At 46.3% G+C, this 24367-nt stretch overlaps 1 protein-coding gene across 1 annotated transcript in view; it reads right to left on the bottom strand.

Moving 5' to 3' along the window:
* LOC139275573 (protein FAM124A) overlaps window positions 1-23028 on the bottom strand; it is a 78069-nt gene extending 55041 nt beyond the window's left edge. Inside the window, exons 1-3 of the mRNA XM_070892743.1 lie at window positions 22722-23028; window positions 18990-19191; window positions 1236-1416 (exon numbers count right to left, since the gene is read on the bottom strand). Of these exons, the coding sequence (XP_070748844.1) occupies window positions 1236-1416; window positions 18990-19191; window positions 22722-23028 (690 nt within the window). The remainder of the gene's footprint in view (window positions 1-1235; window positions 1417-18989; window positions 19192-22721) is intronic.
* Between the last annotated feature and the right edge of the window lie 1339 nt (window positions 23029-24367).

Consider the following 24367-nt stretch of genomic DNA (forward strand, 5'->3'; position numbering starts at 1 on the left):
TTAAGATGTCCTAAGGTTCTTTTTTTTCTCGTTGATCCCAAGGTCATGCAGAGACTGATGTTCAGTAGCTGCCTCCAGGAGAATCTGCGCTGGAATTTTAGGAACTGGAGTGGGCCATTCAGCTCCTCGTGCATGCCCTTCGATACCCTTACCCAACAAAATCTACCAAACTCACTTTTGAAAGCTCCAATTGTTCCCCAGCATCCATAGCATTGGGGGGCGGGAGTGGGGGGGAGGGGGGGGGGGCGGAGAAAGAGAATTCTAGATTTCCATTACCCTCTGTGTGAAAAAGCACTTCCTGATTTCATTCCGGAATGTCCTGGCTCTAATGTTAAGATTATGTTCCCTTGCTCTGGATTCCCCCACCAGAGGAAATGGTTTCTCTGTATCTACCCAATCAAATCATTTTATCATTTTAAATATCTCGATTAGACCTTCAATCTTCTATACTCCTACAACCTGTACTTCTAATTTAACCCTGAAAGCTCTGGTATCATTCAGTAAATGGAATTCGAGTTGGCAACCTCCTTGTGGTCACAGCCAATGGCTGAGCAAGTGAATTGATCGTCAAGATGTTGGTTAATGACATGTTTACCCACCATTTTAAAGCACGCTCATGCATACAGAGCATCATCAAAAAAAGTTCTGTAATACATGTTTTTTCCCCCAACGCCACTCTGCACCGGTGACAGGCATCATTAGTGTCAGTGTCAGCTGTGGCTCATGGGTACGCAACATTGTTCTCACCCATCCATCTCCATTCTCAATCAGAAGGTCGTGGGTTCAAGTCCTACTCCAGAAACTTGAGTATATAATCCGGTTTTATACTCCAGTGCAGCACTGAGGGAATCCTGCACTGTCGGGGGTGCTGTCTTTCAGACATCTCTCAGGTGGATGTAAAAGATCCCACGGCAGTATTTGAAGAAGAGCAGGGGAGTCATCGCTCGGTGTCCTGGCCACCATGTATCCCTCAATCACCATTACTAAAACAGATTACCTGGTCATTACCCCATTGCTGTTTGTGGGATCATACTGTGCAAATAATGGGTTACTGCGTTTCCTACATTACAACAGTGACTACACTTCAAACGTACTTCATTGGCTGTAAAGCACTTTGAGGCGTCCTGAGGTTGTGAAATGCGCTATATAAATGCAAGTCTATGGGTTTGAAATTGGATTGTGGGCGCTGCATGTTACTGCACGCGGGAGGCGGCAAATGGGCAACAAAAGCCTACCTTCGATGGTAAGCGGCGTCGACGCCTCGTCAGAAATTCAGTCGGCTCTTTAACAGAGGCACCAAGAGGCATCGCTGTGCCAGCTAACGCCACCCACGTGGTGACGTCATCCAGCGTACAACGTCTCTTTGACGCCTCTGTCGCGACATTTGCTTTGTACGGCTGACGTACAAACAGGTAGCTGTACAGCCAGGAAAAGTGGTGGTTAAAGAGCAGATCTGTATTTGGACTTTCAAAAGGCTTTTGACAAGGTCCCACACAAGAGATTGATGTGCAAAATTAAAGCACATGGTATTGGGGGTAATGTACTGACATGGATAGAGAACTGGTTGGCAGACAGGAAGCAGAGTCGGGATTAACGGGTCCTTTTCAGAATGACAGGCAGTGACTAGTGGAGTGCCGCAGGGCTCAGTGCTGGGACCCCAGCTCTTTACAATATATATATTATGGATTTAGATGATGGAATTGAGTGTAATATCTCCAAGTTTGCAGATGACACAAAACTGGGTGGCAGTGTGAGCTGTGAGGAGGATGCTAAGAGGCTGCAGGGTGATTTGGGCAGGTTGGGCGAGTGGGCAAATACATTGCAGATGTCGTATAATGTGGATAAATGTGAGGTTATCCACTTTGGGGGCAAAAACACGAAGACAGAATATTATCTGAATGGCGGTAGATTAGGAAAAGGGGAGGTGCAAGGGGAGGTGTCATGGTTCATCAGTCATTGAAGGTTGGCATGCAGGTACAGCAGACGGTGAAGAAGGCAAATGGTATGTTGGCCTTCATAGCAAGGGGATTTGAGTATAGGAGCAGTTGTACAGGGCCTTGGTGAGGCCCCACCTGGAATATTGTGTTCAGTTTTTGTCTCCTAATCTGAGGAAGAACGTTCTTGCTATTGAGGGAGTGCAGCGAAGGTTCACCAGACTGATTCCCGGGATGGCAGGACTGACATATGAGGAGAGACTGGATCGACTGGGCCTGTATTCACTGGAGTTTAGAAGGAAGAGAGGGGATCTCATAGAAACATATAAAATTCTGACGGGACTGGACAGGTTAGATGCAGGAAGAATGTTCCCGATGTTGGGGAAGTCCAGAACCAGAGGATACAGTCTAAGGATAAGGGGTAAGCCATTTAGGACTGAGATGAGGAGAAACTTCTTCACTCAGAGAGTTGTTAACCTGTGGAATTCCCTACCGCAGAGAGTTGTTGATGCCAGTTCATTGCATATATTCAGAGGGAGTTAGATATGGCCCTTGCGGCTAAAGGGATCAAGGGGTATGAAGAGAAAGCAGGAATGGGGTACTGAAGGAATGATCAGCCATGATCTTATTGAATGGTGGTGCAGGCTCGAAGGGCTGGATGGCCTACTCCTGCACCTATTTTCTATGTTTCTATGTTTCTAACTCGGACGGAATCGCCCACAAAGGAAGGTAAGTTTTTCTCTTTATTTATTTCTGCATGTTTTCATTAGTTTTAAGAGTGGGGAGTGTGTGTGTAGATCAGAGAAGTTTTTGTTTTTTTTTCTTCCCGTTTCTTTTCCAGCATGGCGACAGTTTCCCGTCAGGAAATTCAGTCGGCCACTTGAGCTGCCATCTGAGGATGAGTGTGCAACACCACTTTTTAGCACTGCTTTCTCATCTTTGGGCGTAAAAACTGAATTTAGTACTTTGAGGCTGCACCTAACGGCCAGCATTAAAATCAGCACTCAGGCAGTGACACCGTCTCAAAAACGACCATAATGAATGTCGACCCCATGTTCCTTTTGTGAAAAGCGCTATATAAATGCAAGTCTACGTTCCTTTTTTAACCCAACTAAACTTAATTTGTCAAACGTTTTAGTGTTAGCATGGAATCAACCATCATCACGGACGCTAAATTGAACTGGCCTTTGGACATTGGTGAGAGAGGCTTTGTGCATGTGGACCAGATAGTGAGGCTGAACTGGAGGGTGTATTAGCTCGCTCTGTAATTCTCCAAACACAGAAAAAGCTGCAGTGTATCAGTGCCATGAGAAGTCCACAAACTTAACGCGCACTATATTATTTTTGAGAAAGTAGACATCAGGAAATGAATTCCAATGCTGTAATCTAATCGCTGGGTTCAACTGATGATTATCAATGACTTTAGCTTTCATGTTGTGGCTTATGATGTCATCTAAATCCCTCCGTCAGATTCCAACCTCACAACTCACTCCCGGGTATCCATTAATCTCCATTTTAAAAAAAACCCTGAACTAACAATGCTAGTTGCAAACATGTATCAATGCATGAATATCATTTCATTGCAACAGTACATCATATTACAATAAAATGACTAAACAACAGCTTGCATTTACATAGCACCTTTAACGCAGTAAAACATCCCAAGGTGCTTCACAGGAGACAAAATGTGACACCGGGCCAAAGGAGACACTAGGACAGGCTTGGTCAAAGAGGTGGCTTTTAAGGACTGTCTTAAAGGAGGAGAAAGAGGTGGCGAGGTGGAGAGATTTGGGGAGGGAATTCTAGAGCTTAGGACCAAGACGGCTGAAGGCACGGCCGCCAACGGTGGGGCGAAGGAAGTGGGGGATGGATAGCAGGCCAGAGCTGGAGGAACGCAAAGCTCTCAGAAGGTGGTGGGGCTGGAGGAGATTACAGAGATAGAGAGGGGCGAGGCTATGTAGAGATTTGAAAAAAAGGCTGGCATTGATGCACTCGGAGCCAATGTAGGTCAGTGAGTGCAGGGGTGATGGGTGAACAGGGCTCGGGGCGAGTTAGGATAGGGGCAGCAGAGTTTTGGATGAGTTCTAATCTATGGAGAGTGGAAGGTGGGAGGCTGGCCAGAAGAGCATTGGAATAGTCTAGAGATAACAAAAGCATGGATGCTTTTGAACAAAAGCTCTAACATCTACAATAGTTCCTCCAGTATCTTTTGTTTTAAGAATGACGCCTCCCAATGCCAGGTTACCTTTGAGTTCCCGAGCCCTATCTGTGAACCGGCTACAATTCTTGGCGTGCACGACATGTTCCGGATTGTATTATACTTAGACAGTTGTGCTACTCATTCTTAACAGTGAAATCTAACCCCTGTGGACCATCCGCTTTCTCAAATAACCATTTAGACACAGCCTCAACCCATAATATGCTCCAGGGATTACCTACAGACTCCCACCTGCCAGTGACGGACAGCGGCAGTTCTTTTTAACAAGCCTAACTTGTTACAGTTTTACAGGCTGGATATATAAATATATATATATATATAAATATAGAAATATAAATATCTATATCTATATCGATCTCTCTCTCTATACATAAATAAATATATATATTTATAAATAAACATAAATCTCTCTATCTATATATGTATAGATTTATTTGTATATAAAAATAAAATATATGTATATAAATATATGTATAGATTTATTTGTATATATAAATAAAAGGTAGCACATAATCCAATTAGAGAAATAAAACCCAAAGATTTGTCACAGTAGACTTGTCCAGTATTATTGACAATAAATGCCTTTCAAATGGGGACCTCATTCATTTTACTCTCAGCATATTCACCAGGGACTGATTCTTTAACACGTATCAGTTACCAGGACCGACAACTATTTTGTCTCACACACACATATAATGCCCCCCCTCCTCCCCTGTTTACACACACACTCACAGAGATACAGACACAAACATATAATCCTCTCCCATTCACTGACATTTACAGACACACGGACCTACCCTCCGGTCTCTGCTCCCGAGTCCTCCCCAGTACCGCTCTTCTCCATCGCCCGCCTGTCGCGATCGCCAGTGACTCAGGCTCCGCCTCTCCTGGGCTAGGCTGGGCTCGGGGTGTTGGACAACCTCCTGGGGTGGGTTAACATGCGGATCGGGCAATGGGCGGGGGAACTGAAGGATAGCGCAGCACTAGTAATAGTAGTGTTGTCAAACCAATGATGCAACATTTAACTTCTAACTCTCGGAGAAGATGGGCTCTGAATTAATAGATTTACCATTTTGATCCTTTAATTTAAAATGAGAGTTGATATTGAGCTAAAGAGCATTTCATTCATTGGAAGTGGCTGCAGTTATTCGACATCGATTCACAAACTAAAGGGGTTATGTACACGGGCATTTCTGAGGAAGAGGAAGTATTTTTTCTTTTTTTGCACTGAGGGAAATTGAATTTGGTTTTCTTGTGAGGACTCACACTGTAAGGTCAGCACGAGGTCAATTTTCACTGCCATTCTCCTGGTAGTAAAGGGGCAGTCCGAAACGGAGGAAGACGCTCCATAGACCCTCACGGTTGACAGTGTCAAAGGCCTTTGTAAGGTCGAAGAAGACGATGTATAAGGGCTGGCGCTGTTCCCTGCATTTTTCCTGCAGCTGTTGCGCTGCAAAGATCATGTCCGTTGTGCCCTGGAGGGGGCAAAAACCACACTGCGACTCCGGGAGGAGCTCCTCAGCCACGGGGAGAAGACGATTGAGGAGGACTCTAGCGACCACTTTCCCAGTGGTTGATAGCAGGGAGATTCCTCTGTAGTTGCCGCAATCGGACTTGTCCCCTTTTTTTAAAGATGGTCACGATCACTGCATCTCTAAGATCTCCCGGCATGCTCTCCTCTCTCCAGATGAGAGAGATGAGGTCGTGTATTCGCGCCAGCAGTGCCTCTCCGCCATACTCCAGTGCCTCAGCAGGGATTCCATCCGCTCCTGTAGCCTTGTTTTTTAGATGTCTTATGGCCTTTTCTACCTCGTGCAGTGTTGGGGTTTGACTGAGGCAGTGGTGGGTAGCATGCTTCGGAATGGAGTCGAGGACACTCGAGTCGAAGGCAGAGTCTCAGTTGAGGAGATCTTCAAAGTGCTCCCTCCAACGGGCCCTGACTGCCTCGGTGTCCTTGATGAGTGTTTCCCTGTTCTTGGCCAGGAGTGGGGCGGGGCCTTGGGAGTTTGGTCCATATGTGGCCTTGACTGCGGCGAAGAATCCTCACACATCATAGCTGTCGGTCAGCTGCTGTATCTCCTGTGCTTTCCCATCCACCACCTGTTCTTTAGGTCCCGGGTTTTTTGTTGGACCTTAGTCTTTAGCCGCCTGTAATGCTGCTTTGCTGCTCCCGAGTTGGGTTGCTGTTTAAGGCTCAGAAATGCCCTGCATTTGCAGTCTATTAGTTCTTGAATCTCCTGATCATTCTCATCAAACCAGTCCTGGTGTTTCCTGGTTGAGTGACCGAGCGTCTCCTTGCAGACACTGATTATGGAGGCCTGGAGGGCAGACCAAGTGCTGTGGGCATTCTGCGTCTCGGGGTCATCAAGGCACGTCAGGTTAGCTGTGAGGTGCTGACTGTAAAGGGTTCTCTTAGCTGGTCCTTAAGTGCCCCGGCATTGACTTTTTTGTGACACTGCTGCTGCTGTCCCCTTCGCTTTAGGGCTATGTTGATGTCAATGATGGATCTGATTAGGCGGTGGTCCGTCCAGCAGTCATCAGCTCCTGTCATGGCATGGGTGGTGCGCACATCTGTGCGATCCCTGGCTCGGACGATGACATAGTCGTGCAGCTGCCAGTGCTTGGAGCGAGGGTGTTGTTTTGTCTCTCTTATGGAACAAGGTGTTGGTGATGACAAGTTCATGCTCTAGACATTTTGTCAGGAGTAGGGTACCGCTGGAGCTGGCTTTCCCTACCCCCTCTCTGCCAATCACGCCTCCCCAGAGGTCTGTGTCCCTGCTGACCCTGGCGTGCTCCCAAAAGTACGTCACCATACTCCGCCTCTCCATGACGACATGCAAGCTGTGATCCTTACCAATGGATCCATCACAGGCCCAATTCATGTCCAGACTGGGGTCAAGCAGGGCTGCGTCATTGCCCCAACCCTCTTCTCAATCTTCCTCGCTGCCATGCTCCACTTCACAGTTGATAAGCTCCCCGCTAGAGTGGAACTAAACTACAGAACCAGTGGGAAGCTATTCAACCTTCACCGTCTCCAGACCAGGTCCAAGACCACTCCAACCTCTGTTGTCGAGCTACAGTACGCGGACAACACCTGCGTCTGTGCACACACAGAGGCTGAACTCCAGGACATAGTCGGCGTATTTACCGAGACATATGAAAGCATGGGCCTTACGCTAAACATTAGTAAGACAAAGGTCCTACACCAGCCTGTCCTCACCGCACAGCACTGCCCCCCAAACATCAAGATCCACGGTGTGGCCCTGGACAACGTGGACCACTTCCCTTATCTCAGGAGCCTCCTATCAACAAGAACAGGTATTGATGATGAGATCCAACACCGCCTCCAGTGCGCCAGTGCAGCCTTTGGCTGCCTGAGGAAAAGAGTGTTTGAAGATCAGTCCCTCAAATCTGTCACCAAGCTCATGATCTACAGGGCCGTAGTAATACCCACCCTCCTGTATGACTCAACGACGTAGACCATGTACAGTAGACACCTCAAGTCGCTGGAGAAATACCACCAGCGATGTGTCCGCAAGATCCTGCAAATCCCCTGGGAGGACAGGCGCACAAACGTTAGCGTCCTCATCCAGGCCAACATCCCCAGCATTGAAGCACTGACCACACTTGATCAGCTCCGCTGGGCAGGCCACATAGTTCGCATGCCAGACTCGAGACTCTCAAAGCAAGCGTTCTACTCGGAACTTGTCCACGGCAAACGAGCCAAAGGCTGGCAGAGGAAACGTTACAAGGACATCCTCAAAGCCTCCCTGATAAAGTGCGACATTCCCACTGATACCTGGGAGTCCTTGGCCATAGACCGCCCTAAGTGGAGGAAGTGCATTCGGGAGGGCACTGAGCTCCTCGAGTATCGTCGCCGAGAGCATGCAAAGGTCAATCGCAGGCAGCAGAAGGAGCGTGCGGCAAACCAGGTTCCCTGCCCACCCTTTCCCTCAATGACTATCTGTCTCACCTGTGACAGGAACTGTGGTTCTCATATTGGACTGTACAGCCACCTAAGAACATGCTAAGAGTGGAAGCAAGTCTTCCTCGATCCCGAGGGACTGCCTATGATGATGAAAGGGGCAGTACTAGCCTGGAAACAGGGTGGGTAACCTTGCCACCCTTGTACCACCGGCGATGTGTTTGGCTCCATTTTAAAAGGGGCCTACCGCCTTTACGACCACCGACGTCCCAAAGCACTTTACAGTCAATGAAGTACTTTTTGAAGTGAACTCACTATTGTAACATATCTGTGGCATAACTAAAACCGCCTATTTCCACCTCTGTAACATCGCCCGTCTCCGCCCCTACCTCAGCTCATCTGCTGCTGAAACCCACATCCATGCCTTTGTTACCTCTAGACATCGATTATTCCAACGCATTCCTGGCAGGCCTCCTACATTCTACCTTACGTAAACTTGAGGTCATCCAAAATTTGGCAGCCCGTGTCCCAACTCCACCAAGTCCCATTCACACATCACCCCTGTGCTCGCTGACCTACATTGGCTCCCAGTTAAGCAACACATCAATTTCAAAATTCTCATCCTTGTTTACAAAACCCTCTATGGCCTCGCCCCTCCCTTTCTCTGTAATCTCCGTCAGCTCCACAACCCCCCCTCCCCCCTCCGAGATATCTGCCCTCTTCCAATTTTCCCCTTTGAGCATCCCTGATTATAATCACTCAACCATCGGTGGCCGTGCCTTCAGCTGCCTGGGCCCTAAGCTTTGGAACTCCCTGCATAAACCTCTCAGCCTCACTACCTCTCTTTGCTCCTTCAAGACACTTCTTAAAACCCACCTCTTTGACCAAGTTCTGCCTTAATTTCTCCTTATGTGGCTCGGTGTCAAATTAATTTTTTTGTCTTATAACACTCCTGTGAAGCGCCTTGGGAAGTTTTACTATATTAAAGGCGCTATATAAATACAAGTTGTTGTTGTGTAGGAAATGCTTCAGCCATTTTGCGCACAGCAAGCTCCCACAAACAGCAATGTGATAATGACCAGATCTCACTCCATCAGAGATCTCAGAGATCTCAGAGATGCAGTGATCGTGACCATCTTTAAAAAAGGGGACAAGTCCGACTCCAGCAAATACAGAGGAATCTCCCTGCTATCAGCCACTGGGAAAGTTGTCGCTAGAGTCCTCCTCAACCATACAGAGGCTGAACTCCAGGACATAGTCAACGTATTTACTGAGGCGTACGACAGCATGGGCCTTACGCTAAACAAAGGTCCTCCACCAGTTGACCCCGCCACACAGCACTCCCCCCCCCACCCCCACCCAGTTATCAAGCTCCACATCGTGGCCCTGGACAACGTGGACCAATTCCCATACCTCGGGAGCCTCTTATCAACAAGGGCAGACATTGATGATGAGATTCAACACCGCCACCAGTGCGCCAGTGCAGCCTTCGGCCATCTGAGGAAAAGAGTGCTCGAAGATCAGGCCTCAAATCTGCCACCAAGCTCATGGTCTGCAGGGCTGTGTTGATACCCGCCCTCCTGTATGGCTCAGAGACGTGGACCATATACAGTAGACACCTCAAGTCGTTGGAGAAATACCACCAACGATGTCTCCACAAGATCCTACAAATCCCCTGGGAGGACAGACGCACCAACATTAGCGTCCTCGACCAGGCCAACATCCCCAGCATTGAAGCACTGACCACACTCGATCAGCTCCGCTGGGCAGGCCACATATTTCGCATGCCACACACAAGACTCCCAAAGCAAGCGCTCTACTCCTTCATGGCAAACAAGCCCAAGGCGGGCAGTGGAAACGTTACAAGGACAGCCTCGAAGCCTCCCTGATAAAGTGCAACATCCCCACCGACACCTTGGAGTCCCTGGCCAAAGACCGCCCCAAGTAGAGGAAGTGCATCCGTGAGGGCGCTCGAGTCTCATCGCCGAGAGCATGCAGAAATCAAGCTCAGGCAGCGGAAAGAGCGTGTGGCAAATCTGTCCCACTCTCCCTTTCCTTCAACAACTATCTGTCCCACCTGTGGTTCCCATATTGGACTGTTCAGCCACTTAAGGATTCATTTTAAGAGTGGAAGCAAGTCTTCCTCGATTCCGAGGGATTGCCTATGATGATGATGATTGACCGGATAATCTGTTTTAGTGGAGTTGATTGAGGGATAAATATTGGCCAGGACACTAGGGAGAACTCCCCTGCTCTTCTTCAAAATAGTGCCATGAGATCTTTTACATCCACCTGAGAGGGCAGACAGGGCCTCAGTTTGATATCTCATCCTCCAGACAGCACCTCCATCAGTGCAGCATGCCCTCAGTACTGCACTGGAGTGTCAGCCTTGATTTTTGTGCTCAAAGTTTTCTGGGTTGGGGCTTGAACCCACAACCTTCTGACTCAGAGTCGAGGATGCTAACAACTGGGCCACACCTGACACCTTTTAATGCGGAAATCAGGGTCCTGTGACTCAAATAGGACATCGATTGCCATTTTAGGTGCACAGTGTCGGCTTCAATCAGTTCCCGAGACAGTGGAAGAGCAGAGGTCCAGCCAAAGGTAAGTGTTCAATTACTATCGTGGGCCTCGGAGAAGCAGGAATGCAGTCTTGGGACCCTCACCCTCTGCGATCATGACCCCCACACCCACCGCACTGGCCCGGTTTTCAGTCTTCAATCTGGTGAGCTATGTCGGGCACCTTGATGCTCACCTGGTGAATTTAAATGAGGGCTGGGGCCTCAAAATCATGGGGGCTCTTCACTGCTGAACAGGGCAGTCGACCAGCACGCTCCTCGGTCAGTCATCCAAAGCTAATAACAGACCCCCGTGATACTAAATACAATCGACTTAATCTGGTCACAAATCCACACACATATGACCGTGAAAAGGTGTGTTTGCAATAGGTAATATAAAAATAGATCGATTTACTTCAATCTTGAAGCTTTCCACTGGGATCAGGTATTAGCATTGCAAAGTTTATCTTTCATTGGGTCCACTGGGACACCGTGCAATTACACAGGTCAAACAGATCTAACCGTGCCCCGGGGAGGTGCCGAACCCACGTCCAACTCTCCGTCCTTTCACAGACACAAGCTTTCCTCCTCCAACTCTTCAAGATCACACAGGCGCTCATTTTATTCACCCCCTCTATTTACCCTGGCACTCTTCCCCTTCAGTCTCGTAAGAGTTGATATTCTTTCTTTGCCCTTTCTCAGCTCTAGTTGATAGCTTTTCCCTCAGTTCAAACTGGCACTCTTTCGCTCTTGGGACTTGAGCACAAAAAAATCCAGGCTGACATCCAGTGCAGTGCTGAGGGAGTGCTGCACTGTCAGAGGTGCCATCTTTCGGATGAGACGTTAAACCGAGGCCCCGCCTGTTCTCTTAAGTGGAAGTAAAAGATCCCATGGCACTATTTCGAAAAAGAGCAGGGGATTATCTCCGGTGTCCTGGCCAATATTTATCTCTCAATCAACATAACAAAAAAAGAGATTATCTGGCTATTATCACATTGCTGTTTGTGGGAGCTTGCTTATGCGCAAATTGGCTGCCGCGTTTCCCACATTACAACAGTGACTACACTCCAAAGTACTTCATTGGCTGTAAAGCACTTTGAGATGTCCAGCAGTTGTGAAAGGCGCTATATAAATCCAAGTCTTTCTTCTTTCTCTCCACTCCTTCTCAACTAATGTTGGCTCTCTCCTTCCTCACAATCTCAAACTTTCTGCCCCTTTTCCTCTCAATTTCATTTCCTCCATTCAGTCTCCCCTTCATTTTCCCCTTTTTCTGCACCCTTCAATAGCATCCATTTTCTTCCCATTTCGCTCTCATTCATTGCCACCCATTTTCCCCTTCCTTCTCCCATTCAATGTTGTCTATTCCCTTCTACCTCTCTCCTTTATTTCGAGCCATTTTACCCTCTTCGTTCTCCCCTCAACACGGCTCCGCGTTTAGTCCTGTTGGCACTTGAAGTGACTCCAGCTGCTGCATACTGTCAGCGGGAATTTTTGTTCTGGGAAAAATTCTTGCCACAGTATTTACATCCATCACGAGTAGGACTGGGATGGGAATGGGACTGAGGGGAGGGGCCTGGTCTGTGTGGATTTCTTGCTATTTTTGAACTAATTGGGGTAACGTGTCTTTGGCCTCCAACGCTGCTTCACCTGTAACACTGAGTTAAAGAAAAAGGAATTCATGATGCAAGGGTGTGCTGATGGTCACTCTTCAAATGTAGCTTTCCATTGCACGAGTAGTGTGGAATTATTCCCCAACGTTTGGTGCCAGTTAAAGTGAAGAAATGGGCTGAGGAAGAAAGTGGTGTGTGGTTTAGTGTGAGCTGGGCCATGCCTTGCCCACTCCTTGCTTCCACAGTGGCCCTTCTGCCCTTAAGTTCTTGCATTGTTTTGAATCGCACTTAAAATTAATTGTGAATCTATTGGGTACTAAAAGGTGAAACCAGTAACATTTCAGCCTCCTGTTTTTCCAAAGTTCAAATCTTGCTCCCAATAAGAAAAAAAGGATTTGAGGCTGGGGTGAGCTGCCAGAGTGTTCCGACTGTCTGAGGACTATTATCGAACCTTTGAAGGGCAGAAGTCTACAGTCTGCTGCAGAAACGTTCATTGTTCTGCATTGGGGAGGGGAGGGGGGTTAATGAGGATCAGACTGCAACATAGAAGCATTGTGATTGCAAAATAAATGCACAGGCTGGGCTTTCCACTTGCAGCCCTTAACGAGAAGATGCTAACTTATCTACGTTTTATCTTCATCTTGTGCTATACTTGTCAGTGGGGTGTTTAGAACCATTACTTTGAGAATCATCCTTTGTGCTTTCTGAGTTCCTATTTTATTTCGCAAGCATGTGAGGGAAAACACAGCTTCTACAGTGCCTCTCTAACTTGTAGATCACTTGTCGACCTGTATCCTCCGCTAGGCAAAGCTTCCCAGCATTTTCTACAAGTGACTGCGCTTTGGGATGTCCTGAGGTTGTGAAATGCACTATATAAATGCCGTAAGAATTATAGTTGTTTTTCTTAAGCAGTTGGCACTTGAGTGCAAGATTGAGTGTGGCACCATCGAAGATGCCGTTTTTTGGATGAGATGTTAAACCAAGGCCCCATCTGACTGCTCAAGTGAATGTAACAGATCCCATGGCTCCATTCACGAAAGAACATTGAGTTCTCTGTGTTCTGGCCAACATTCCTCCCTCATCCAATACCCCCAAAACAAATTAGCTGGTTATTCATTCATTTGCTATTTGTAGTACTGTGTGTAAATTTTCTGTCGCGTTGTTTACATTACAACAGTAACCGCCCTTCAGAAGTACCTGTTCTTCAATGCGTGTAAAGCACTTTGGGACATCTTGAGGTCGTGATAAGGTACAAATATAAAAAACAAGTTCTGTCTTTCTTGTTATTTATTAATGAACACTATCAATGGAAGGAAGGCAAGGGGAGGACAGCACTTTTATTGAAGTCATTAATTTGCATCTATTTTATTTAACATTCTTTTGCCCGTTATTTGAAGGACGGATTGCACTTTATAAACAAACTTCATTTGTGGTTTTCAGATGGATGAATCACAAAGTCATAAAGGTGGACTGAAAGCCTTTATAGTGGGCTTCTTATACCTATTAATGTTTAATAACATAGGAATAAATCGATAAGTATTACATACTTTTCACAGAGTGAAACTTAGAATTAGAGATCTTTACCGTGATAAAGAACATAAGAACATAAGAAATAGAAGCAGGAACAGGCCATTTGGCCCCTCGAACCTGCTCCCCCATTCAATAAGATCATGGCTGATCTGATCTTGGCCTCAATCCCACTTCCCTGCCCGTTCCCCATAACCTTTGACTCCCTTATCGTTCAGAAATCTGTTTATCTCCACCTTAAATATAATCAATGACCCAGCCTCCACAGCTCTCTGGGGTAGAGACTTCCAAAGATTCACAACCCTCTGAGAGAAGAAATTCCTCCTCATTTCTGTTTTAAATGGGCGACCCCTTATTCTGAAACTATGCCCCCTAGTTCTAGATTCCCCCACGATGGGAAACATCCTCTTTGCATCTATCCTGTCAAGACCCCTCAGCATCTTATACTTTTCAATAAGATCATCTCTCATTCTTCTAAACTCCAATGAGTATAGGCCCAACCTGCTCAACCTATCTTCATAAGACAACCCCTTCATCTCAGGAATCAACCTAGTGAACCTTCTCTGAACTGCCTCCAATGCAAGTATATCCCTCCTTAGATAAGACCAAAACTATACGCAGTATTCCAAGTGTGGCCTCACCAATTCCCTGTACAGTTGTAGCAGGACTTCCCTACTTTTATACTCCATCCTCCTTGCAATAAAGGCCAACACTCCATTTGCCTTCCTGATTACTTGCTGTACCTGTATGCTAACTTTTTGTGTTTCATATACAAAGACCCCCAGATCCCTCTGTACTGCAGCATTTTGTAATCTCTCCCCATTTAAATAATAATTTGCTTTTTTATTTTTCCTACCAAAGTGGATAACCTCACATTTTCCCACATTTTATTCCATCTGTCAAATTTTTACTCACTCCCTTAGGCTATCTATATCCCTTTGCAGAAGTGGGCAAAAGGGGAGTTGATGGGGTCAATAGTGAGAAACTATTTTCTCTGGTGGGGGAATCCAGAAAAAGGGGGCACAATCATAAAATTAGAACCAGGTCATTTGTGCCTGAAATCAGGAAGCACTTTTTCACACAAAGGACAGTGAAAATCCGGAACTCCATCCCCAAAAGGCTGTGGATGCTGGGGGTCAATTGAATTATTCCAGAGTGAAATCGATATATTTTTGTTGGGTAAGGATAACAAACGATATGTAGCAAAGGCAGGTAAATGGAGTTGAAGTACAGATCAGACATGATCTGATAGCATGGCGAAGCAGGCTAAGAGGCTGAATGGCTGAAAGGGTCAGCCTGTAGCTGTGGCTCAGTGGGTAGGGCACTCTCCTCTAAGTCAGAAGTTTGTGGGTTCAAGTCCCACTCCAGGGACATGAGTACAAAATCCAGACTGACATTTCAGTGCAGTACTGAGGGAGCGCTGCACTGTCAGACGTGCCGTCTTTCAGATGAGATTAATGTCATGTCTGCCCTCTCAGGTAAAAAATCCCATGGCACTATTCGAAGAACAGTTTATCTGGTTGTTATCACATTGTGGGACCTTGCTATGTGCAAATTGGCTGCCACATTTCCTACATTACAACAATTTGTATTTATATAGCGCCTTTAACGTCGTGAAACATTCCAAAGAGCTTCACAGGAGTATTATGAAATAAAAATTTGATACGAGCCACATAAGTAGAAATTAGTGCAGGTGACTAAAAGCTTGGTCAAAGAAGTATTTTTAAGAGCGCCTTGAAGGAGGAAGAGTGGAGAGGTTTAGGCAGGGAGTTCCAGAGCTTGGGGCCTAGGCAATAGAAGCCTCGGCCACCAATGGTTGAGCGATTATAATCAGGGATGCTCAAGAGGGCAGAATTAGAACTCAAAATTACTTCATTAACTGTAAAGTGCTTTGGGATGTCCGAAGGCCATGAAAGGTGCTCTATAAATGCATTTTTTCCCTTTTTACTTCTGTTCCTATGTTCTTAGAATTGAAATAAACACAAATATCTCTTGGGGGCTCTTAGCGCCCAGGAGCATTTCAATAAATAAACTCCTTTGTGCTGCTGGAAGATTTAATAGATTAGAGGATGCTAAAGGAGGCAAACATCTTGTAAACAGAAAAACAACTTTCTCTGGGAGGAGGACAAAGACTATCTAGAATGTAAACCTTAAATATGTTGTATCAGTGCTGCTTGACATTTTGTCAGACATCTGGAATGCAATAATTTAAATATAGTGAGTCTTCAAATAAACACACAGTCTATCAGATTTCAACTCTTAACCTCCACTGCTGAGTAACTCTGACCCCTGTGTAGTGTGGGACACAGACACAGGCAGCTGTGCTAGGCTGTAATGCCCCATTTCCTGAATCTTAAAATAAATTATCCCATTGTAAGTGAAATAAAAGGTGCTATAAGTGCATGACTTTGTTGTATTCTGATCTGTCAACAGGATGACAAGAAAAGTCTAACTGACCCAGTTCTAATTTGGTCTTGCAGTCTGGAGCTGAAAAGCATTTTCCATCATTTGCCTTATCTTCAAACAATGCTGATTTAGTAGAATTATCAGACGCTTGACTAGATTTACTGCTGCGTCGCAACTGATTTGGGGCAGTGATCAGACAGAAGGGAATGACACGGTGATCTGTGACCCTGGCCCGATTCCCTGCCTTCAATTCCAGTGGACAGTGGAACTGCCTGCCCATTTTTGGAAATAAACATGTAACTGAGGCATTGATGACACAATGAAATCAGATGTTCAATCTCCCATTGTTACTGACTTATTTATGCCGAGTCTTAATCGTGCAATATATTGCTGTTCCTTCATCGTCGTTGGTTTAAATTCCTGGAACTTCCTACCTAGGAACATTGCGGGAGCAGCTTCATCACACGGACTGCAGCAGTTCCAAAAGAAGGCCCACCACCACCACCTTCTCAAGGGCAACTAGGGATGGGCAATAAATGCCAGCCTCGCTAGCGACACCCATGTCCCGAGAATGAATATAAAAGAACTTCCTCTTTTAATTCCTCGAGGAACGTTTGCCACCTGGCCCACACACTAAGTGGCTATTTAATCCTCGCAGTGTCAGCTTGACTCAGTGGTGGCACTCTCACCTCTAAATCAGTTGGCTGTGGGTTCAAGACCTACTTTAGCACATAAATGACACTCTAGTGCAGTGCTGAGGGAATGAGACATTAAACTGATATGGTGTCTGTCTGGTTAGGTGGGTGTAAAAGTTCACTTTTGGAAGAAGAACAGAGAATGCAGCATTCATCTCTCAACCAACATAACACAAACTGGTCATTCTTCGATTGTGTTTTTGGGATCTTGCTGTGCACAATTTGACCGTCATGTTTGTTTACCAAACAGCAGTGACTACAGTTCAAAGTCATTCATCAGTTATGAAGCATGTTGGGATGCCCTGATAACATGAAACACACGACATGAATGAAAGGTCCTTCTTTCTTTCCTTCCTTCTAGTTTCTGCATAACAAACCTTTTACAAATTCTGCATCCTTTAGAATCTGTTCACATTACTCTGGATTCAAACCTGTCCACGTTACTCGTATGGAAACTGATATCCTGATCATCTGTAATAGTTTGTCATTTTCAAGGACCCACCTGTTTTTTTTACTTTCCTTTTACTATTAATAGTAGTGAAAATATTTTATGTCCCTCTTTACAATCCATCTCGTGTCCACTTTTGTCCTATTTTTTTCTAATACATTCTTCTATAACTTCAGTGTCCCTTTATGGGAATCTCAATTTGCTGTTTAAAAATATTTGTACATTTGGTATATTTCTTCTCGCTTGTTATTGAGCCGCTGATCTAGGTGATGCTAGTTGTTTTTAAAAGCAGAATATATTTTATTCCCTCATCCTGCTTTAAATACACCCCATCTTTTACTTGCTGCTCTATTTTTAAGTATGGTGTCCCAAACGATATTGTCTAAGACTCTTCTCATAGCTCCTGTCCCAACACATTGTCACTTGTGGCCCTAGTTTTGACAACAATATCAAATCTAACAATGATTGCTAGATAGTATCATCGAATCAGCTTTGCACCCATCGTGTCTGTGCCAGCTCTTTGAAAGAGCTGTCTAATTGGTCCCACTCCCCTGCTCTTTCCCCATGGCCCTGCAAATGTTTCATTTTTGGGTATATCCCAGGCACTCAACTCCAGGTGAGAAACCAACTGAGATGGTGAGATAAGCACCAAATGTAATGTAGCCTGCTCCCAATAGCCTGCCTCAGATGTTGGGGTGGATCTGGACTTTGTGCGACAATGTAACACGGATGATAACGAGCCAACATTTAGTTTTACATTTCTCATGATTTTTATTTCCACTGACTTTAATGGGGAGAGATGTAAATTGGGCTGCCGGCTCAGTCTCACCCATTTTACACTGTTACACAAAGTCAAGATCTACCCAGTTGTGTGAGAAAACCATCCCTAAAACATAGAAACATAGACATTTATGGCCCAGAAGGAGGCCATTCAGCCCATTATGTCTGTGCTGGCTGAAAAAGAACTATCCAGCCTACTCGCACTTTTCAGCTCATAAGAACATAAGAAATGGGAGCAGGAGTAGGCCACCTGGCCCTTCCAGCCTATTCTGCCATTTAATAAGATCATGGCTGATCTGATCATGGACTCAGCTCCACTTCCATGCCCGCTCCCCATAACCCTTTATTGCCTAATTGCTCAAAAATCTGTCAATCTCCACTTTAAATATATTCAATAACCCAACCTCTAAGCTCTCTGGAGCAGAGAATTCCATAGATTTACAACTCTCTGAGAGAAGAAATTCCTCCTCATCTCAGTTTTAAATGGGTGGCCCCTTATTCTGAGACTATGTCCCCTAATTTTAGTTTCCCCTATTAGTGGAAATATCCTCTCTGCATCCACATATTCGAGCCCCCTCATTATCTATAAATGTTTCGATAAGATCACCTCTCATTCTTCTGAACTCCAATGAGTATAGGCCCAAACTACTCAACCTATAAGTCAACTCCCTCATCTCCGGAATCAACTGAGTGAACCTTCGCTGAACAGCCTCCAATGCAAATATATACTTCCTTAAATACGGAGATCAAAACTGTATGCAGTACTCCAGGTGTGGCCTCACCAATACAGTTGTAGCAAGACTTCTCTGATTTTATACTCTATCCCCCTTCAATAAAGGCCAACATTCCATTTGCCTTCCTGATTACTTGCTGTACCTGCATACTAACTTTTTGTGTTTCATGCACAAGGATCCCACATTGTCATAGCGACGGTTGCGTACCCAGACGTGCCTCTGAACTGAATTGTACTCGTGGCCACACAGTTTAATCCCTAGGTCTTCGAAGTCCTCAATTCTATCTGCTGGTTCTTGGACAAAATCGGCAAGGGACTCAAGTAAGTACGCCATGACATTCAGATTCAAGCCGGTCTCTTGAAGGGAGAGATTGGTCAGGTGAACATAAGAACATAAGAAATAGGAGCAGGAGTAGGCCATTTGGCCCCTCGAGCCCGCTCCTCCATTCAATAAAATCATGGCTGATCTGATTATGGACTCGGCCCCACTTCCCTGCCTGCTCCCCATAACCCTTTACTCCCTCATCGCTCAAAAATCTGTCCATCTCCGCCTTAAATATTCAATGACCCAACCTCCACAGTTCTCTGGGGCAGAGAATTCCAGAGATTTACAACCCTCTGAGAGAAGAAATTCCTCATCTCAGTTTTAAATGGGCGGCCCCTTATGCTGAGACTATGTCCCCGAGTTTTTGTTTCCCCTATGAGTGGAAATATCCTCTCTGCATCCACTTTGTCGAGCCCTCTCATTATCTTATATGTTTCGATAAGATCACCTCTTATTCTTCTGAACTCCAATGAGTATAGGCCGAACCTACTCAACCTATCTTCATAAGTCAACCCCCTTATCTCCAGAATCAACCTAGTGAACCTCTGAACAGCCTCCAATGCAAGTATGTCCTTCCTTAAATACGGAGACCAAAACTGTACGCAGTACTCTAGGTGTGGCCTCACCAATACCCTGTACAGTTGTGGCAGGACTTGTCTGCTTTTATACTCCATCCCCCTTGCAATAAAGGCCAACATTCCATTTGCCTTCCTGATTACTTGCTGTACCTGCATACTAACTTTTTGTGTTTCATGCACAAGGGCCCCCAGGTCCCTCTGTACTGCAGCACTTTGCAACTTTTCTCCATTTAAATTATAATTTGCTTTTCTATTTTTTCTGCCAGAGTGGATAACCTGACATTTTCCCACATTATACTCCATCTGCCAAATTTTTGCCCACTCACTTAGCCTGTCTATATCCCTTTGCAGATTTTTTGTGTCCTCCTCACAATTTGCTTTCCCACCCATCTTTGTATCATCAGCAAACTTGGCTACATTACACTCGGTCCCTTCATCCAAGTCATTAATATAGATTGTAAATAGTTGAGGACCCAGCACCGATCCCTGCGGCACCCCACTAGTTACCGCTTGCCAACTGGAAAATGACCCATTTATCCTGACTCTCTGTTTTTGTTAATTAGCCCATCTTCTATCCATGCTAATATAGTACCCCCAACCCTGTGAACTTTTATCTTGTGCCTTTTATGTGGCACCTTATCGAATGCCTTCTGGAAATCCAAATGCACTACATCCACTGGTTCCCCCTCATACACCCTGCTCGTTACATCCTCAAAGAACTCCAGCAAATTTATCAAAAATGATTTCCCTTTCATAAAACCAGCTGACTGCTTTATTGAATTATGCTTTTCTAAATGTCCCACGACTGCTTCTGTTGTGTATAGAAGAACTCCACGAGGCTGAGTACTGTGAGCTAAACTTAATGTGACCTTAGTCTTCTTTATTACAACTCCAGAGTGCCTATACAACATGGCAGCCAACCTTTTATACTGGCCCTGCACATGTGTGCAGGTGACCATTAGGACTCCAACAGCCGCGCCCTCTGGTGGCAAGTATTACATAGTTACATACATAACATCACTCCTCTCCAAAGTCTTCGGTACAAGTAGTTTACAATTTGAGGCGATCCAGAGCCCTTTGTTCCCTGGTTGATCGTCTAAGTTCAAACCCTGGCGTGTGTGAGTTGGCCGGACCATTGCTGCACTGCATCGTGGCTGGTCTGACCGGGCTGTCAGGAATGGTGGGTTCATCCTCGTGATTGACAGCGAGGTCGATTGCTGGTTGGATCGTCGATGGTGATGTCCTCTTCAAGTCGTTCCTGGTTGTCAGTAAATCGCAATTTGGTCTGATCTAAATGCTTTCTGCACGTTTGGCCATTTAACAGTTTGATTAGAAACACCTTATTCCCTTCCTTGGCCAAAACGGTGCCAGCAACCCACTTGGGACCATGACCGTAATTCAGGACAAACACAGGCTCATTAGTATCAATGTCACGTGAAACAGCCGCGCGATCATGTTCTGCTGGTGTCGCCGGGTTTCCACGTGATCATTAAGATCCCGGTGGACTAGGGAGGGCCTGGTTTTGAGGGCTCTCTTCAGTAACAATTCTTCCGGGGAAACCCCGGTGAGCGAGTGGGGTCGCGTCCGGTAACTGAGCAGAATGCGAGACAAGTGGGTCTGCAGGGAGCCGTCCGTCATGCGTTTCTTGCTCTGCTTGATTGTTCGGACTGCCCGCTCCACTTGACCGTTAGAGGCGGGCTTAAATGGAGCAGACCTGACATGCTTGATGCCATTGCGGGTCATAAACTCCTTGAATTCCGAGCTGGTGAAACACGGTCCATTGTCGCTGACAAGAACGTCGGGCAAGCCATGGATGGCGAACATGGCCCGGAGGCTTTCAATGGGTGGCTGTGGACGTGCTGAATGACATGATTACGCATTCAATCCATTTGGAGTAAGCGTCCACAACTACTAAAAATATCTTTCCTAGGAAGGGGCCGGCAAAATCTACGTGGATCCTGGACCACGGTTTGGAGGGCCATGACCAAAGACTCAATGGAGTCTCCCTTGGTGCATTGCTCAGTTGTGAGCAAGTGTTACACTGATGGATGCATGACTTGAAGTCCGAGTCAATGCCGGATCACCAAACATGCGACCTGGCAATTGCCTTCAGCATGACAATGCTTGGGTGGGTACTGTGTAGATCGCGTATAAATATTTCCCTGGCTTTTTTTGGCAAAACCATGTGATCACCCCATAAGAGACAATCCGACTGGATGGACATTTCATCTTTGCATCGGTGAAGTGGCTTAATTTCATCTTGCATTTCCACGGGAACGGCCAACCAGTTCCCATTTAGGACGCAACTGTTTACTAATGATAGCACAGGATCCTGGTTGGTCCAGGTCCTTATCTGGTGAGCTGTGACAGGTGACCCCTCGTTCTCAAAAGCATCCATGACCAGTAGCAAGTCTGCGGGCTATGCCATTTCAACCCCAGTGGTGGGTAATGGTAGCCGGCTGAGAGCATCAGCACAGTTTTCAGTGCCTGGTCTGTGGCGGATAACATAGTCATAAGCGAATAATGTTAGTGCCCATCTTTGGATGCGGGACGAAGCCTTGGTATTTATGCCTTTGCTCTCTGAAAACAGTGAAATGAACGGCTTATGGTCAGTTTCAAGCTCAAACCGAAGTCCAAATAGGTATTGGTGCATTTTCCTAACCCCATATACACATGCTAACGTCTCTTTCTCGACCATACTCTCTCAGCCTTAGACAGACTTCTAGACGCGTATGCAACTGGTTTGAGGTTGCCTGATACATTGGTTTGCTGTAACACACAGCCGACCCCGTACGATGAGGCATCACAAGCTAGCACTAAACGTTTACATGGATCATAGTGTACAAGTAACTTATTTGAACATAGCAGGTTCCTGGCCTTCTCAAAAGCTGTGTCTTGAGATTTGCCCCAAACCCAGTCGTCACCCATATGTAGCAACATGTTCAAAGGCTCTAACAACATGCTCAACCCGGGTAGAAAGTTACCGAAATAGTTGAAGAGTCCCAGGAATGAACACAGCTCCATCACATTCTGTGGTCTGGATGCATTCTTGATGGCCTCTGTCTTTGAGTCCATGGGCCTGATACCGTCTGCTGCAACCTTTCTCTCCCAAAATTCGACTTCTAGCGCCAGGAAAACACATTTGGAGCATTTCAGCCTGAGTCCCACTCTGTCTAGGTGACTTAGAACCTCTTCCAGGTTGTGTAGGTGTTCGATGGTGTCACGACCTGTGATCAGGATGTCGTCTTGAAGCACAACGATGCGTGTAACAGATTTCAGCAAACTCTCCATGTTTCTCTGGAAAATGGCTGCAGCCGAGTGAATCACGAAAGGGCACCTGTGGAATATAAACAGCCCTTTGTGTGTGTTGATGCATGTCAGTCTTTTCGAAGATTCAACCAGCTCCTGTGTCATGTAGGCGGAGGTTAGGTCCAACTTGTTGAACGACTTGCCCCCGCTAACATTGCGAGCAGGTCACCCGCCTTGGGCAGTGGGTACTGGTCCTGTAGTGAGACTTGGTTAATCATTACCTTGTAGTCTCTGCAGATTCTGAACGTGCCATCGCTTTCAACACCGGAATAATTGGACTGGCCACTCGTTGACCGCAACTGGTGACATGATTCCTTTGCGTTGGAGTCTTTCCAGTTCGATCTCGACTTTCTCCCTCATCATGTACGGAACTGCCCGAACCTTGTGATGGACGGGCCGTGTATCGGAGCCTAGATGGATCTGTACCTTGGTGCCTGTGAAGTTGCCGATGCCTGGTTCGAATAGTGAGGGAAACTTGCTCAGCACGTGAGCACACGAGGCGTTATCCACTGAAGATAGTGCTTTGATGTCGTTCCAATTCCATCTAATATTTTCTAGCCAACTTCTGCTGAACAGCATTGGACCATTGCCTACAACAATCCACAATCATAGGTCATGCACAGCTCCATCATACGTTCACTGCCATGCTTCCATTGACTGGTATGAGCTCTTTGGTGTAGGTACGCAGCTTTGTATTAATCGGGCTCAGTTTGGGCCTTTGTGCTTTATTGTCCCCCTCGAAAGCCTTCTGGCTCATTATTGACTGACTCGCACCCGTGTCCAACTCCATGGATACTGGAACTCCATTTAATTTGACTTTCAGCATTATAGGAGGGCTCTTGGTGGTGAAGGTATGTACCCCATACACTTCTTCCTCGGGTTGAGTTGCCTGTGCTGCATGATCCGCGCCAGATCGATCATCCTCTGCCACGTGGTATGTCGCAGCACATTTGCACATTCGCTGGAGGTGCCCCATCGTTGCGCAGCCTTTGCACACGTAGTGCTTGAATCGACATTGATGGGCCCGATGATTACCCCCGCAGCGCCAACACGGTGCTTATGGACTCACATTCACCCCCGATGGCGGACTCTGAGTCATCACAGGTCTTGCAGGGGTATAGGCCCTACCATATGCAGTTTGGCCTGCGAGCGACGTAATTTTATGCACAGTACTTGCCGGTGAGCTTCGATGTTGAGAAGATATCTGTTTGGAGTTATTGTCCGTGGCCATGCATGCCTGGGCGATCGCGATGGCCCTGCTCAGGTCTAGGGTTTCGGCAGCCAGCAGCTTTCGAAGAATGACCTCGTGGCTGATGCCCAG

Source organism: Pristiophorus japonicus, chromosome 11 (assembly GCF_044704955.1).
Source record: "Pristiophorus japonicus isolate sPriJap1 chromosome 11, sPriJap1.hap1, whole genome shotgun sequence".
NCBI lineage: Eukaryota > Metazoa > Chordata > Chondrichthyes > Pristiophoridae > Pristiophorus > Pristiophorus japonicus.